At 42.1% G+C, this 17,948-nt stretch overlaps 2 protein-coding genes across 5 annotated transcripts in view; both read right to left on the reverse strand.

The window, feature by feature from the left end:
* Window positions 1-2,037: 2,037 nt before the first annotated feature.
* Window positions 2,038-6,040, reverse strand: ITGB1BP2 (integrin beta 1 binding protein (melusin) 2). Of its 3 annotated transcripts, XM_012643268.1 has the most exons (11): window positions 5,921-6,034; window positions 5,599-5,648; window positions 5,454-5,510; window positions 5,231-5,376; window positions 4,095-4,189; window positions 3,932-3,990; window positions 3,720-3,790; window positions 3,504-3,603; window positions 3,118-3,231; window positions 2,813-2,875; window positions 2,038-2,441 (listed from the first exon to the last, which is right to left on the reverse strand). In XM_012643268.1, the coding sequence occupies exons 1-11, from the start codon at window positions 5,982-5,984 to the stop codon at window positions 2,217-2,219; spliced, it is 1,044 nt and encodes a 347-aa protein (XP_012498722.1). In that variant the 5' UTR covers window positions 5,985-6,034; the 3' UTR covers window positions 2,038-2,216. The 3 variants fall into 3 exon arrangements, with proteins under 3 accessions (XP_012498722.1, XP_012498729.1, XP_012498715.1); XM_012643261.1 differs by having other exon boundaries at window positions 2,109-2,441; window positions 5,599-6,001; XM_012643275.1 differs by lacking the exons at window positions 5,231-5,376; window positions 5,454-5,510; window positions 5,599-5,648 and having other exon boundaries at window positions 5,921-6,040.
* Window positions 6,041-6,602: 562 nt separating this feature from the next.
* The window catches only part of NONO (non-POU domain containing, octamer-binding), a 14,406-nt gene continuing 3,060 nt past the window's right edge, over window positions 6,603-17,948 (reverse strand). The window contains exons 3-12 of one of the 2 annotated variants that reach the window (XM_012643286.1): window positions 15,751-15,910; window positions 14,589-14,782; window positions 12,862-13,163; window positions 12,020-12,115; window positions 11,633-11,829; window positions 9,767-9,851; window positions 9,285-9,387; window positions 8,713-8,752; window positions 8,372-8,481; window positions 6,603-7,617 (exon numbers count right to left, since the gene is read on the reverse strand). In XM_012643286.1, coding sequence (XP_012498740.1) covers window positions 7,483-7,617; window positions 8,372-8,481; window positions 8,713-8,752; window positions 9,285-9,387; window positions 9,767-9,851; window positions 11,633-11,829; window positions 12,020-12,115; window positions 12,862-13,163; window positions 14,589-14,782; window positions 15,751-15,901 — 1,413 coding nt within the window. In that variant the 5' untranslated portion in view covers window positions 15,902-15,910 and the 3' untranslated portion in view covers window positions 6,603-7,482. The remainder of the gene's footprint in view (window positions 7,618-8,371; window positions 8,482-8,712; window positions 8,753-9,284; window positions 9,388-9,766; window positions 9,852-11,632; window positions 11,830-12,019; window positions 12,116-12,861; window positions 13,164-14,588; window positions 14,783-15,750; window positions 15,911-17,948) is intronic. The other variant, XM_012643291.1, reaches the window with a different exon arrangement.

Here is a 17,948-nt window from a genome sequence, read left to right on the forward strand (position 1 = left end):
CTGTTTATTTTATCAGTAAAGCTTCTGGTCAACAGTAGGCTGTTAGTACTTAAGTTTTTGGCGAGTCAAAAGTTCTACATGGATTTTTCAACTGCACAGGGGTTTGATGCCCCAGTCCCACATTGTTCCAAGGGTCAACTATACTTCTTAACCGTCACATTTATGGTCAGTTAATTTTCAGCTAGGGTACCAAGACAATTCAATGGGGAAAGAATAGTCTTTTCAACAAATGGTGTTAGGACAACTGGACATGCACATGAAAAAGCATAAGGTTGTACCCTACTCCACACCACATACAAAAATTAACTCAAAATAGATCAAAGACCTAAATGTAAAAGCTAAAACTATAAAACTCTTAGAAGAAAACATGGGGCAAATCTTGGATTAGTTAATAATTTCTTGGATATGACACCAAAAGCATAAGCAACCAAAGAAAAAAATAGACAAATTGTACTTCATCAAAATTAAACTTTTTGACTGCGTGCGGTGGCTCATGCCTGTAATCCTAGCACTCTCGGAGGCCGAGGCGGGAGGATTGCTTGAGCTCAGAAGTTCAAGACCAGCCTGAGCAAGAGCGAGACGCTGTCTCTACTAAAAATAGAAAGAAATTAGCTGGACAACTAAAAATATATAGAAAAAATTAGCTGGGCATTGTGGTGCATGTCTGTAGTCCCAGCTACTTGGGAGGCTGAGGCAGGAGGATCGCCTGAGCCCAGGAGTTTGAGGTTGCTGTGAGCTAGGCTGATGCCACAGCACTCTACTCAGGGCAACAGAGTGAGACTCTGTCTCAAAAATAAATAAGTGAATAAATAAATAAATAAATAAACAAAAGTAAACTTTTGTGTATCAAAGGACACTCAATGGAAGTGGAAAGACAACCCACGAAATGGAAGAAGATATTTGTAAATCATATATCTGACAAGGGACTTGTCTCTAGAATATATAAAGAACTCTTACAACTCAACAATAAAAAGGCAAATATCCCAATTAACACATAGACAAAGGATTTGAACAGACATTTCTCCAAATAAGGTACACAAATGGCCAGTGAGATGCTCAACATTATTTGCCGTTAGGAAATGCAATCAAAACCACATTGAGAATTCACTTCATACTCACTGGGATGGCTATAGTAAAACAAACAAACAAAAAAACCTTGAAAACAAATGTTTATGGTGGCATTATTCAGAATATCCAAAGGGTGGAAACAACTCAAATGTCCCTCAACTGATGAATAAACAAAATGTGGTATATCCACACAATGGATTATTCAGCTATAAAAACGAGTGAAGTACTGATATGTGCTACAACATGGACAAACTTCAAAAATATTATGCTAAGTGATAGAAGTCAGTCACAAAAGACCACATATTCTATGATTACATTTATGTGAAATGTGTAGAATAGGTAAATTCATAATAGCAGAAAGTAGATTAGTGGTTGCCCAGGGCTATGCATTTGGGGGGAATTTGAGAATGACTGCTAATGGGTACAGGGTTTCTTTGTGGAGTGATAACAATGTCCTTAAATGGATTGCGGTTATGCAACTCCGTGAGGTTATATTAAAAATAACACTGAACTTCATACTTTAAATGGATAAATTGTGTGGTATGTGAACTGTATCTCAAGAAAGCTATAAAACAAAATGTACTTCTTCTATGGAACCTTCCATTTTTACTAAAGTCCACAATAACCTTCCCATTTTTTCAACTCCTACAGCTCTTAAAAACTGTACTGCACAATTTAGTTCTCAGTTAAACTACCTGATAATGTTTATTATTATTTATTGTGGATTATCCTTGATTTGTCAGCCAGACTATAATTTTTCTTGAGAGAAATGAGTAAGTCTTCTGTTTCTCAGACATCTCTAGACCACCTAACACATAACTGGGCACATAGGAAGTACTCAGTAAATACCTGGTGGTTGTGAAGAATAGATTGAATGTGCATGTGCTTGTTTTCACACATGTGTGTCAAACACACACAGAAAACGGGGTCAATAAATACGATCTTAGTGAGGTGAGAAATGACACTATGTGAAACTGCAGAATACAAGATTTATTTAAGGGAAAAAACAGAATGGTTTGGAAGGTTTTGTTCTCCCCTGTTTCAGCCTTCTGCTGCTCAACGACACCACATGGCCAACCATATCCTGGTCTCTGGGATTCTAAGGGAGTCATTGAGGTCCTACCTAGACACTCAACAGTCTGGTGTCACTATTCCCCCATCGCTTCCTCCTCTTCCTCCTCCTCTGTCCAGCTCAGATCATCTGAATCCTCAGATTCTTCCTCATCCATCTCTAACACAATCCCTGCCCTAGCCTTCTCAGCTAGTGCATCGGGGTGTTCCAGCTGGGCCCAGGATCCTGGGTCAGCCTTGACCAGAGAGATTTCAACCCGAGATGGCATCAAGGAGACAGAGCTCTGCTCCACGTCTATGACCTGAGGAGGAGGGAAAGATAGAGGAACACAGAAGAGAGAGAGAATGAAGAAATCAAAAGGATTTGGGTCAAGGTGAGGTGGTGATGAATGAGAGAGAAAAATTTTAAAATTTAAGGTAGGAAAAAAGATAAGGGAGGAATAAGACAATATAATAAGGGGGAGAGAGAGAAAAGAAATGAGAGTGGGAGAGGGCAGAGGGAAGGGGAGGAGGAGAGAGGGAGAGGGAGAGAAAGAACATGAAAGCAAATGAAGAGAAAACCTCCACTTTCCCACTATAACTCTTTCCCTCAAGACACCCTCTATTCATTCCAGTCTGGCCCTTCTTTCATCCCATCTGCCTCCCCCTCCTGTCCCCCTTTCTATTCACTTACCCCCCAGAGCTTCATCTGTGCTTGGAACACACGGTTACCATCAAAGACAATGTGGATATGAAGCTGAGAGAAAAGAATTACAGGAGTAGTAACAATCCCAGAAGGTCAGAACAAGTCATGACAGAGAAGCAGGTCAGAGGTGTGATGCACAGGCCAGCCAGATAACCCTGACTTAACAGCTAGTTCTCTCTACCTCTTAGGGGACTAGGGAGCCTACAGGTTAACTGCATACAACAACTGTGCCTGTACAATTATAATATCACCCAATTCACTATCCTCCCATCCAGCATCAGATCATTCCTCACCTCAGTTTGACTGGCCTTCACCCAGTTGAATGCAGGAAGTGGAATCTGGCCATATACAGTCACCACTACTAATGAATCTGTCTGGTGCCAATCATGGCGGCAAGATGTTGGCAGCTGAAGAGAAGATGTGAAATGCAGGTGGTAAGAATAAACTCTTAACCCAAGGGGAATTCTCATGGTATATGTGCAGAGGAGACAGAGAGTCTCAGAAAGATTATTAACACACTACTTCATATTGCAAAGCTCCAGACTGTTGAGAGACAAGGAGCAGAATCTTATTTGGCCTGTACTAAGGAGAGAATGTAGGGAGCTTGGCCATGAGGTACAGGGAGAATTGATCTCTAAGATTGGGTTCTAATCAATAATTCAGGTAAGTTGGGGCTTACCTGCTTCCCCCAGTCATGTCTACCAACTCTGCATCCTGGCTGTGCCAGGAATGCCCCAAAATCCAGGGTCTGGATACCACAACAGCTCCAAGATTTCATCCTGAGGTAAGGAAGATAATTCAACTGAATTCCCTCCCCCCACAACCCCCCCACTCCCATCTTGTGACCAATATTGGGAGAAACCCATTTCACAGCCCACTCAGTCCCCTCCCTCACCCCTCATGGAATCGAGGTGCTCCTGGGTGGTAGGTACATGGAGTAGCATCACTCTCAGGGCCTTGGTAAACCTAAGAAGGATAAAGGAGAATCAGAAAAATAATCAGGTAATTCTAAGGTATACCCCACCCAGCCTCCTATCTATACTCAGTCATCTCTCATGTGTAGCATCGCTCATCCACATGTTTCAGCCCCTCAAAATTCTCACTCACAGCATCACATCCTGGGTTCTGGCAGCTGGAACCAGTCCGGATCAGACTACTGTCAAGTCCTGGGCAAGGGAAACAGAGTCAGGAACCTATCCATCACCCCTACCCAATTGCCACTTCTACTAAATTCCAGTCTGTAAGCCTGTCCTACTAAAGACCCACCTACCTGCCCCAGGTTCCTGGTCTAGTTCCTTCTGTTCCAATGTCATTTCCAGGGCTTGGGATATGTTTAGTGGCAGCAGCTTCGGAGGCAACTCTGACCTAGGGGTTATGGGCAGTTGATTTAGTTCTGACCTATTATTAATCATGATTTCTACTCCAGCACTCCCACCCATGGTAATGGAGTTGAAGTCTGGTGAAAGTGAGGCAAGGTTGGAGAATTTGGGTAGCAACCCCATTGCCAATTTTCATCTCTATGGACATCCCAAATTCCTGACCCCTGGGGGAAATTGTCATTGCTTCTTGCACTTCTACTCAGTTGCTCTAAATCTAACCACATTTCTCTGCAGAACTGTGTCATTTCTTCTTCCTGTTTATCTAACTGTGGACCTAATATGACTTTCTTCTGCTGCTCATATTATTCCCACAAAATTTATTCTCTGCAGCCTCCTGGCTGCCAATAATACATCCTTTTCTTTCTTTTTTTTTGAGACAGAGTCTCACTGTGTTGCCTGGGCTAGAGTGCCGTGGTGTCAGCCTAGCTCACAGCAACCTCAAACTCCTGGGCTCAAGTGCCTCAGCCTCCCGAGTAGCTGGAACTACAGGCATGCGCCACCATGCCCGGCTAATTTTTTCTATATATTTTTAGTTGTCCGATTAATTTCTTTCTATTTTTAGTAGAGACGGGGTCTCGCTCTTGCTCAGGCTGGTTTCTAACTTCTGAGCTCAAACAGTCCACCCGCCTCAGCCTCCCAGAGTGCTAGGATTTACAGGCGTGAGCCACCGTGCCCAGCCTACATCCTTTTCTTAATATAAGATTTACCTTAAAGGTCTTTCCCAGAAAGAAATAAAATCAAGTCATTCTCAACAATCCCCCTTGTGTTATACCCGAAGTATGTATTTGTGAGGGGCCATCTATTCTGTTGATTCAAGTATCTATTCCAGCATCCCATACCACTTTAGAGCAAAGGACATTATTTCCAGACACAAACTTCCCCTGATGCACAGGATATACAACATTCAAAGCCTGAACACCTGGCCCTCCTCACATCTCTGGTCCCTAGTTCCCAAACCCCAGTGACCCATTAATCACTCCTAGGAAGCTGCATGAAAGTAGGGAAAACCTAGGGGCCTCCTCTTTACTTGGGCCTCTCCCGGCGCAAGGTCTCTGCTGACTTTGGAATCATGTTCAGAGGTTTTTGCTCCTGAAGTGAACTGCTCGTAACAGGGCCCTCAGGTTGAGGGGCCTCAGGAAGCTTCTCAGCACAGTGTGGTCCCATAGTACAGCCCTAGTACAGATAAGGAAATAAAGATTAGGAACAGAATCCTTCTATTGGGGCAGAATCCAAGGAAGTAAAGGATTTACCTTGATGTTTAAGAACTCAGAGAAATCTACAGTTCGCTTTCGGCAGCAGGACCAGCCCTGATAACAAGAGACCCAGATCAGCTTAGCTTCCTGGGTATATCTCCTTTGGGAAATGCTCTTGCTATCCCCTTCACCTACTCCTCACCTTAAGTGCATCGTGGAAGATTGGGACCCCAGGGTGATGGCAACAGGAATCTATGGATACCAGAAGTATCAAGGAAAGAAGGAAAGAAAGATAACCATTCCAAATACCATTTCTCGCCTCTTCCCCAGGTTTATGTTTATGGTTTCTTGCCATAAAATGTAAAAAAAAAAAAAAAAAAATCAGCAAAGGTTAAAGATCACACAGACTAATTAAACTAGGGCAGGTACACGAAGTTTCTTTCCCTGGTCCTTAAACAGACTACCTCACAGCTGACCACCCACCACCACCCACATAGCCCTTGGCTCCGTCAGGATTTACTCACCAGGAAGATTGGTATTGGGGTCAAAGTGCTGCCCACAGCCTTTGTTATGGCAGAGTAGAGACATGGAAGCGTTTGTAAAATTACTAAAAGGGTATTTCAAGGAGTCTGGCTGCCGAGTGGGGAACACCTATTAGTCTGGAGGCTTTTAGCTGCCTTGGAAGGGCCAGCTGTTTCTATCTTTAGTTCAGGAGGCGTACACCTCCTAACATGGGCAAGGGAACTTCAACTGGTCTTCCCAGCCAATAGGAAAAAGCTCATGAGCATTTTAGCTCTGAGGCTGAGGGAAGAAGGATCAGGCAGAGTAGGGCTTGGAACTTGGGTGAGGTCAGCTCACCACTGCTGAGACAGTTTTAGATTCACCATGCCAATTCCAAGCCTCTGACATACCAGCAGCTGCTCAGAAAGGAATACCAACTTTGAGACCCCTCCCCCCAGCTCAATTAAGGTTGAACCCGTCTTCTTTTCAAAGGAAAAGCTTTCCTCCATCCTCATTACTTCCATGTAATGTCAACAGCACTGATCCTTGCCAACCACTTCAGCCATAGTATGCATCTCACCCCCACCTCCTATGTTTGCCTAGTTAATACTTTAATCAATCATAAAGGATTACCCTTATAGAGCCTACTGCTCATCTCCTAAGAACTCCCCTCCCTTCTTTTCCCTCCAAAAACAGCACAGAAAATTAAAAGGCTTAAAATGTATTTTAATAAGTAGATGCTGCATTACTGCTCCATTTCTCAGAAAAACTCCAAATTTAAGGTATCAGGGACAAATCAAACATGGTACACCAATAAAAAATGCACAGCATAACTACCTAAGATAGGCAAGGCTAAGAGCTACTGTCAGACTTTCAGCATACAGCAACCCTGTTCCCAAGACTGTACTAGGCCTATCAAGAAAAGCTGTGAACAGCAACATCATAGACACAAAAGGGCCATTCCTGGGTCATCTTTACCCAAGAAAAGGATGGAGGCAAGTTAACACAAGATTTTTTTCTTTAAAGATATACTAAAATGAAAATCTCTAAGAGAAAATGTCTTCCTTAAAGACATGAAGGGTAATATATGGGATATAACAGAACCGTATGTACGTTGTCTGTGACCTCTGTGGACATTTGCCTGAATTCTCGCCTGGGAGTAAATGGAGCAATGGGGCTAAGGTCATTGGGGGATTTTGTGGTGTTATGTGGCAGTGTCTCTGGGATGGGGGTGTAAGGATAAGAAAACAAAACAGGATGGACAAAAAATGGAATGATCAAGATTAATGGGGCTCTAACTGGATCCATTTTGCCATGGTTCCCCCAGGCCCTCAACAATCACATTTGAGACTTCAGGAATGCACCACATAGAACTGATTAGTTAAACAACATACCACACAGAACTGATTTGTTAAATACCACCCCTCCCTTGCCCTCTGCCTCCAGCATACTCCCTAGAGTAGTACAGGCAGGGTAGACCTAACTATTAGGAGGAATCCCTAACACTTTTCCAGGGTAGAATTCTGGCTAGTCCCAAAAGGGTCCTTCTTTTAAGGGTTTTGAGAAACTAGACACTGCAACTTTATTAGTATCGGCGACGTTTGTTTGGAGCAAATTCAGCTCCAGGAGCTGCACGGTTGAATGCAGGAGGAGTTCCACCAATTGCCCCAATTCCTTCCATTGTAGCAGCTTGGCCAAAGCGTTCAGTTGTTGGTGGGGTCTTAAAGAGAAAAAGAGAGCAACATTATAACAGAACATTTGTTCTAAGCTTCCCACCCATCTGTATTCCCTCCACTGGGGACAACAGTTTCTACCCAACTATTCAAGGCTCCTGATGCTAGGGGTAGGTGAGCAAGTCTTAAGAATTCCAGTGGACAACCCGAAAGGAAGGTTATCTGAATCAGGGACTTACCCAATCATCCTACCTTTAACTTTTTATTCTTCACTACTGACTAAGCAACGTCACATACAGTACTAAATTCCTACTTTGGATAAGTTCTAGCCAAGTCCTTTTTCCTGAGCTAGGTATCTGGACAAGGGCAGGCCATGACTCTTCAGCAACCTTAATCCCATCCAGTTTTAGTACTATCCATTTCGACAAAAGAACCAAAACCACCCCAGGACTGTTAAGAGCCACGAAGCCTTTGGATTAACATCTATTTTTTATGTGATAATGCCTAGACTTCATTGACTTCCTTCAAAAAACCAACCTGTTGCTACCAAGGTAGCAACTTAACAGTCAATCAGACTGGCTCGTCAGACAGACGCATTTGCTTAACCCCTAAAGTATAGTTAGAGACTGAGTTTGCTCAAGATTCAAAAATAAAGATCTTGAGGTTACATTTAATGGATATTAGTAGTCCTAAAGACTGAGATCTGTAGCAAAACTGAGGTAGGCCCAAGGGCTGTGAAAGCAAATCCCATTCTCTTCCCCCCACCATTTAGAATTACTGTAAGGCCCTGAAGCTAATTACCAATCCCAAAGTTCCATCCGGCATCATAGTGGCAGGTCCTGGAGGAGCTGGGGTACCAGCTGGCACAGGAGCAGGGGGCATGGCACCTCTATTGTTTATGCCCATAGCACCTACAGCAGAGGAATATGGTCAGTACAGGGGATGGAGATTGTTAGTCTCTTTCTATGCCAAATAAAACAATTCAACAAGACCTCTAGGCTAAGACATGTATGTCACCCACTAAAAACAATGCTCCTGGAAATGTCAGTCCCTTAAATTTGGACTAGGTAGAAGAAGCTACACAGTTCACCAGAGACCAGACAAAAAAGGGAATCAGAGCCATTAACCCTGTAAGTCCTTACCTCCCATAGCCATCTGGCCCATCCGTATCTCCTGCTCTCTCTGAAAAATAAAAAATACTCAAGACAGTCCAAGACAGCAGTGTATTTTACCACAATCCATTGAGGACCACGCACGATGGGAAGCAGAGTGATTATATATCCCAAGAGCACTGAGACTAAGCTGAGGAACACCAACAGCTCAAGTTCAAGGTCACAGAGCTACTAGGACACAAGCCAGAGTACTAAGAACAGAAAGAGAGGTGAAAGGGGGAAAGATATTTGATTTCTTCTAGGGTTCTAACTTGTACAACCGCAAAGACAGCAGACTAGCCAAGGCTGCTACAGGACTCAATATATCTCATCCTATAGTCACTGAGTCTTAACAGCACAGTGCCCCAGCTTTTTCATCCTAAGTTGCCTGCGAGGTGAGAAGAGCTCCCCACCTTATCCCTCCTTCCTATGAATTCTTTTTTCTAAAAGGAATTTCACAGCACAGAAAAATTGGTCATAACCTGGTGTACTAGCAGACAATTCATGGTGGGTTTGTCATATCACAATTGGCCTGGTACATTATGGGCACATGGGAGATATACCGCATCAGGGAAGGTTCCCTTGAATCCTTCCTGCTGTCGCCGCATCATTTCTTCCTGTTGCCGCCGCATCTCTTCCTCACGGCGCCGGCGTTCCTCCTCCTGCCTATAGAGTCACCATGGTATTTAAGACAGAGGCATTCTAGAACTTGAGCAGATTATCTTAAAAGGGGACTCAGTCAAGGAGACCAGCCTACTGAAAACTATCACAGCACACCAGGAAACTCCCAGCCCTAAGGCAACTCCCAAAGGAACTTAAAGAGATCAGCACTCAGAGGCTTTCTCTTTAGTGCAGCCCCAGGTTAATTCCTAGAACCACAGGTAGCTAATACATCCCCTATCCAAAAGGAGAACCTGAGAAGCAGCCAGGAAATACTTGCCAACATATTTACAAATGCATGAGGTAGCATAGTGGGGTAAGAAATAGGAGCAAGACATTACCTTTTAGAGTTGTCAGAAGAAGAGGGTTCAAGAAAAGAAGTTACCTGAGCTCCAGTTGCTTTCGTTTTTGCACCTCTTGGTTGTGCAGCTCTTCCATCCTCCGAAGTTCTTCTTGGCGCCTCATCAAATCTAGAAAAACAACAGACTGATTGAAAATATTCCTCATTCTCTTCATACAGACCCAATAACCTTCCATAAAAAAAGACACAGAGGATATAATCCCTGAGGAGCCTTCCAAGATGTCCAGCTTCCAAAATTGAAGCCAAACCTACCATTTCCTTCTCTACAGAATCAACATTTGAAAGACGGGCCTTGCAGAAATAATAGGAAAATATCTAATCATGCAGTTTCCTAATAATATCTAAAGATAATCATGAGCTCTCCTTACTCTCTCCGCTATTTCTCCCCCAAGCTAGCAGGTACCCTGCAGAGACTTTGTTTTCACAAACTTAAAAACCAAAAGACAGAAAGGAAATGTAAATTTGCCAGAAACTGCTTTTAAAATTTGTTTTACACCCTCAAGGTGTTCCCGAGAAGCACCTGGACTGACAGCAGGGAGGCAAACTCGAGGCCTCAGTTTCCTGCCCCAAACCATAACTCAGGGGCTAAATTGCATCCCCTGAGAATAAGCCTGACTACATTTCAGAGATAACCAAGTCTCCAGGAACAGAAAACCAGACAGACTTGACTTCTGGCAGCTGCCTGCTAATTACTCCACAACAATTACTATTTTTTCCTCTTTGTCCCCATAAACTGGCATCTCCCTTCTCTTTCTTTGGGATGCCATGCAATCTCCCTGCTCTCTTTCTCTCCTCGCCCTTTTTCACTCTGTCTCCCCGCTCCCTCCTCTAAAAGGATCAAAGTAATTCTTTTACTTTCACATCTTAATTTCTGTGTGAGAAATCTTTCTCCACCTGCGCCGAGAACACCTACTAGGTTTTCCACCCTAACATTTGGTGGCCCGCAAGGGGACTTTTCTTTGCCTCCATATGGGGAGAACTCCACCCCCCCCCCACCATGAGGGACTATCTCATTCTCTCACTTTTTTCTACCTCTGGACAGGGAGCTGCTTCAGTCTTTTTTTTTCCCCCCATAGATAACATTGCTATCGTATGCTTCAGTCTTGAAGCTGCTCCCCCTTCTGCTTTCCACCCTAACAATATTCTCTGCTACATCTCCAAACCTATTTACCTACCAAGATCAACAAAATATTTGAAAGAATAAAAGCAGAGATTTAGGCCTTTCTACTAATTGATACAAAGAAACTCCTGAAAAAAGCCATTTTGTCCTTATTCTAGCTTTAAGACTATTAATGGGAAAAAAACCCAAACTCTGTAAAATAATTTTAAAGAGATTTACTCAGAACCAAATTTGAGGACCATGACCCAGAGCCACGCCCAAGAAGCCTTGAGCAAGTGGACTCGCTGTGGCTGGGTTACAGTTTGGTTTTATACATTTCAGGGAGACAGGGGTTACAGGGAAAGTCATAAATCAATACGTGGGAAGCATGCATTGGTTTGGCCCGAAAAGGTGGGCCATCTCGAAGTGGGGGCTTACAGGTTATAGGTGGGTTTAAAGATTCTTTGACTTGTAATTGGTTAAATACAGGAAGCTTTGTCTAAAGGCTGGAATGTTTTAACATAGGAGCTTTTTATCAGAGATAAGCCACTGGGACATATATTTGTTGTGTAAATTGAGGACCCAGAGGTTTGTCTTGATTAATGGGTTACAAAGGATGCCCCCAAGAAGGAAGGGAGGCATGATGAGGCATGTCTGACCTCCCTCCTCTTGGCAGGCAACTTAGTTTTAGGATACTCCTTTGGCCACGAGGGGGTCCATTCAGTCAGCCGGTGCGGGGATGAGACTTAAGATTTTATTTTAGTTCACAAGACCTACAAGCCGATACTCACCCTGTCTCATTAGCATGACCTGGTGCTCATGGCGAGCAGCCTCCATCTCCATCTCTAGCTTCTCACGAGCCTCCTTGATGTTACGGTCCACTTGGTCCTGCTGCTGCTTCTCCATTTCAATGAGTGCCTTCCAGCGCATGGCATATTCATACTCAAAGGAGCCAGGCTGTGCAAATCTGGGTGGCTGCTCTCGCTCCCTATAAACAAGGTTCCTAGGTTATGAACTTTGCCTAAGATAACCCCAACTAAGCATGACACTATTTCTGAGGGCCAAGATAATGGCTGACAGTGAACACATTCAGCAAAGACCTGCCTCTTTTAGACAACCCTTTTGCAAGCTTCCTTCAGAAGCAAACACTTAACAGGGAATCTATCAGGATCACATACTTGTGAAATTGCTGGTTCTTTATAACCAGCTTTTCTGGAAGCCCCTCTTCATCATCTAACTGGTCCATGGGCTCCACAGTCACAGGACGAGGAAATCTGGGAGAAAGAAGTAAGCTCAGCATTAATTAAATCATACTCTTGGCCGGGCGCAGTGGCTCACGCCTGTAATCCTAGCTCTCTGGGAGGCCGAGGCGGGCAGATTGTTTGAGCTCAGGAGTTCGAAACCAGCCTGAGCAAGAGCGAGACCCCGTCTCTACTAAAAATAGAAAGAAATTAATCAGACAACTAAAAATATATAGAAAAAATTAGCCGGGCATGGTGGCACATGCCTATAGTCCCAGCTACTCAGGAGGCTGAGGCAGGAGGATCGCTTGAGCCCAGGAGTTTGAGGTTGCTGTGAGCTAGGCTAACGCCACGGCACTCTAGCCTGGGCAACACAGTGAGACTCTGTCTCAAAAAAAAAAAAAAAACTCATACTCTGCACCAGGCTTCCTCTACATTTGCCACTGGCACAATGAACTCGTTAGGGGTCAGGATTGGACAATTAAATATACTTCTGAGGGAATTCTAATACCTAGCCCCAAGTAACCAAGGCCTTTATGGAGAATTTGGGGTTGATAATCAGGATGGAGTCAGGCTTCAGATTTCTGAATACAGCTTCATAAAGGTGTTCACAGTAGGTAGGTAAAGTATTTAAGTACAGCCTAAATATCTGATATCTACAGAACTCCAGGAAACAACTTGGAGGTAAAAGATATTGCATGCACAAAACAACTTTTCAGAGTTCTAAAACCTCCAAGTAAAAGGAGTCTTAACACTCATTAAATTGACCCCTCACTTACGTGGTTAACAGGAAGGAGCCTTCACTGCATCTGTCCAGAGCTTTGCGAGCAGCTGGCTTCCCTGAGAATTCAACAATGCCTTTTCCTGAGGGCCTTCCTCGATCATCCACAATGACTACAGCCCTCTCCACCTGTCCAAACACAGAAAACGCTTCTTCCAGCAGCTCGTTGGACACGTACTGAGGAAGGTTTCGGACCGTAAGGGATGCACTATGGCAGGCAAAGCGCACACGCAGCTGCTTTCCACGGAGTGGCATATTGTCCAGCTCCACTTTGGCAATCTCCGCTAGGGTTCGTGTTTCCTAGAAAGCAGAGGAAAATTAGAATAACTCAGTTTGACAAAGACTGCCCGAGCAGCCATCTATAGTCTAAAGTAACATAGCTCAATAACAAAATGTCTCCATAAAAATACTTGGCAACAAGCACACAAAGAAACATGGATCAAACAAGAAGAACTGAACTGTGTTTCAGGTAACTCTGGTTACCTTAATTAATTATTCTGATGGCCTTGCAATACATCAGACATAATTCTAGGAGCTAATACCACTTACGTGGTCATCAACTGCGTAAGTTATTCTCCCAAGTAGTAACAGATCATCCACAAAACAAACACCACCCTAAAATCTACCCTTACGATACAGCACCCAGAATATTTTAATTTTTGCTAGCTCCATACCAGAATCACTTATGTCCTCTCCAAGAGGCCTGTTTGGAACCACGGACCTTGATGGGACCCCCTTCATATTACTAAAGAGGAATGTGACACCCAGGGAAAATGACTCACCCGTAGTCTCAAGTTAAGTAGCAGATCAGAATGAGATCTTGCTGTCACATTATGCTCATTTATGGAGGTAGATAATACCTAGAAATGTTTTCTTTTCATCTACTTTCCCTAAAACAAACTAGATTTAAAAATAAGCTCTAGGCCAAGCGCAGTGGCTCACGCCTGTAATCCTAGCTCTCTGGGAGGCCAAGGCGGGTGGATCGCTCGAGGTCAGGAGTTCGAGACCAGCCTGAGCAAGAGCGAGACCCCGTCTCTACTAAAAAACAGAAAGAAATGATCTGGACAACTAAATACATGTATATATATATAAAAATTAGCCGGGCATGGTGGCACATGCCTATAGTCCCAGCTACTTGGGAGGCTGAGGCAGAAGGATCGCTTGAGCCCAGGAGTCTGAGGTTGCTGTGAGCTAGGCTGACGCCACGGCACTCTAGCCCGGGCAACACAGCAAGACTCTGTCTCAAAAAAAAAATTAATAAATAAATAATATAAACCTTGATCACTGCTAAAAATTTTTTTCATATTTTCTGGGAAAAAAACATCAACTTACTAAAATACTTATGGGGGAAGCAAATAGGGGAAGGGTATAGATAAAACAGAATTAACCATGAGTTGATAATTATTGAAGCTGGGCAAAACATGTGAAAGTTCATTATATTATTCTGTTTACTTCTGTATATTTGAAATTTCCCAATTAAAACAAAAAAGTTCCAAAGGGCATACTTTAGCCCCAGCATCCTAGACAAATAAACTTATGTTGTCCTTAAAATAAAGCAACCTATGAGGAAAAATAAAAAGCTGTATTTTTTATCCTGTTTCATCAACTACAAGCTTTTAACAAATAGACCATCTAAGAATTATTCCCACAGCCTACTTTTCTATATCCATCATCCCCATTTCCCCACCTTTTAGAACACATGCCCCAAAGCCAACAGCTGCTCACCAAGCGGATAAAGCCGAATCCTTTGTCCTTATGGATGAAGACTTCACCTGCCTTCCCATATTTCTCAAATAGTTTCCTCATTTCCTCCTCAGTGATGTCAGGAGGAAGATTGCCCACAAATAGGCGGCTTCGTTGGGTGAAGGTCTTCTCTCCTGGTTTCCTAAAATTCTTCAGGTCAATAGTCAAGCCTTCATCTGAGAGAAGACACTCAGTCACTCAAAAGATAGGGGAAAGAGAATTACAGTCACATCCTCAAAGAGCTCTAATTGCTCCTAGATTTAGGAAACATAATTGCTGTAGAGAAGGCAAACACTATTTCCCAATGGAACCTATCCACTAACCATTTATCAGTAAATTGTACCTTATAATGTGAAAGCAATATGCAGAGATCTGGGGGGACATCTCAACAGCTCTACTATGGGCCAGAAGCCAAGCTGGACTAAATCAGAGAAAAAGACAATTTAGGAGCTATTGGCCAAAGAGAAAATTAAGCAATTCAAGGAGCCTTATGTTACAAAGGATCGGATGGATTTTAGAATTTAAAACATAATTGCTCCATTTTCCTAATCTCTCACTAATCTTCATAACCTTAACAGTTCCCATCCTTTCATGCTTGGGAAATGAGTTAGGAAAGAATATTCTTTGTAGGAACCTCTGGAAATAAGGAGTTGAGATTGGTTCTAGACTTACAGGTACACAATAGGTACTCAAAGTTTACTGAATGAATGAGAACATACATTTAAAGACTTTCTACTCTGATTAAAAATGGGTTGGTACAGGCCCTAAGCTGAAAGTATAATACTCAGTACAACTTCTCCGTTAAGCCTCAAAGACTTGTTCTGTATTCTCTTTAACTATTAGTCATCTGATGACTACCTTTAAGAACCAAGCAGAGGTAAAATATGTAGACATCTGTTTAGCAGTAGAATGTGCCAACACAGCAGATCAACCTGTACTCAAATGCTGTTATACGTGTCTGTTCCTTGGTTTCAGGGAATCAGCTTTTTTCCATTGTAAGAGGTATTAAGAGGTAAACAGGGAAAAGAACAAATGTGTGCCATAAAGGTCTATTCACTTATAATCCCAAAACTCTAATCTAAAAATGAAGAAACCATTCCCAAGAGGGAACCTATCTCTACCCCATCACCTAGCATCTACCCACTTTGGCTGCTGGCCTGTTGTCCATTTGCAGGTATTGGTGGTGGTGGTGGTTGCTGCTGTTGCTGCTGGTGGTGCTGCTGGTGGTGATGCTGATGATGCTTCCTTGGAGTATGGTTTTGCTTCTCCAAGTTAAAAGTTTTATTGCTCTGCATTTTTGCACCCTAAAAAAAAGTGGACTGTCAAATACAATTCAGAGCTAAGACTGCAGTCACTTTTCTGATGACTTATATGTCATTAATCACCTTTGGTACTCTGGCTTTTCCCAGATCCAAACGATTGGTTACTTTCAACAATTATGGCAAAGGAATACAATCCAAAAATCTAAAAACAACCAGGCATCAGCAGTTACACTGTACATGAAACTAGATGAGTACTAGATGAGAACCTGTACTAGGATGACTTAAGGAACCTTCCATTAATAGGAAAGAAACTACTTTCCCAAAAGAACCTACCCCTAAAATTGGCCCTATCACACATTAAAGCATGTTTTAAAAACATAATGATTTAAATAAATTCTAGTTAACTCAAGGACATGGACTAATAAAGTCTTGCTCTTCTCTGGCACCTATCACAGTCCTAGCCCACAGTAGATACTGTAGAAAGAATAGTGGGAAAAGTATGGGCTGCAGGGTTAGACAACCTTAGGTTTTGAATCATGTTCCCCATACTTACTAGCTATGTACTACTTAATAAATTGCTTCTATATCTGTCTCTCAGCTGTTATAAAGGGAATGATAAAAATACCTGTCTCTCAAGGTGCCTATGAAAAATAAATATGTGAAAATATTAACTCACTACTGGCATGCAGTAAATAGTTATTAATCACAATGGAAGGATAACTGACTACCAAAGCAATAAAAGAAGCAAATATAAAAAGATGAATATAGGTCATAAAATGTTAAATTCTGTCATTTAAAATCAACACAAATGCCAGGCACAGAGTAGTGCGTGCCTATAGTCCCAGCTACTCAGGAGGCTGAGGAGGATCGCTTGAGCCCAGGAGTTCAAGTCCAACCTGGGCAACATAGCGAGATCCCATCTCAACAACAAAAAAATCAACATAAGATTAAAAAGAAAACAAAATGAAAATTCCTGATACAGTCCAGACTGAATTCAAGTTGACAGTTCTAAAATGAAAATTTTCTAACTCATCGGGTTAACAAACTGAGGACCACCTTCCTCATCCAAGAATAGTTCTCCAGGAATTAAAAGGGCAAAGTCAATCCTAAATCCTTTCCCTCAAACACAAGACCCTCTAGTCAGAATTTAGCTAAAAGAAAGACGCAAAAAAGGATCTTTTCATGAATACTGTATTGTTGACATCATATGATCCCTTTAAAATACAGAAAGTTATATTTCTCAGATGAAGGAAATGTGGCAAAGGTTGGACAACTATTGATTTTGGATGATTAGTATATGGGAATACTTTTATGTATATGAAAACTTTCCTAATCCACTTTGTCATATACCACTTAAACTGAAAACATCAATACAATTATCAAATTCTGTATTCAAAAGTTATTTCATAAGACAATAGCTATCAAGATGTTCACATTATTTAACTCAGAAATTCTAAGAAAATTTACCCTCAGAAAATAATGTTAAAATTTAAAAACTACATCCATGAAAATGTTCACTATGATGGCCTTTATGGTAACAAAACAAAAAAACTGACTTAAATATCCAAAATTAGGGGAATGGTTTTTATTAAATCATGGTACATCTATACAATGGTACATCCATACAGCATTATGAAGATGACATAAACGTGAAAAAAGTTTGATGTTCTAAGGGGGAAAGGTTTTTAAAATTTTGAATGTGTGAATGTAGACAAGAAACAGAAGGTGGGTAAAAATGAAAACAACTGCCCTGCTTGAAGGTTGATAATTTTTCATTTTATTAATTCATTCAACAAATATTCACTGAATGCCTACTATTTGCTAGGCACTAATACAAGATGCTGAGGATGGATCAGTGAACAAAGCTGATTCTTCAGAGCTTACCTTCTAGTGAGAGACAAAACAATATATGTAACAAGTAAATTACATAGTACTTAATAAGAGGTAAGTGCTATGTAAAAATAAAGAAAAATGGCAGGGGGTGATGGATAAAGTGGATAAAGGGAGTGGAAGGAGGCAGACTATAATTTTAAATTAGAGCAGTGAGGTAAATCTCACTCAAAAGTTGACTTAAGGCCGG

This window comes from Propithecus coquereli, unplaced genomic scaffold (genome assembly GCF_000956105.1).
Source record: "Propithecus coquereli isolate 6110/MARCELLA unplaced genomic scaffold, Pcoq_1.0 Scaffold101, whole genome shotgun sequence".
Taxonomy (NCBI): Eukaryota; Metazoa; Chordata; class Mammalia; order Primates; family Indriidae; genus Propithecus; species Propithecus coquereli.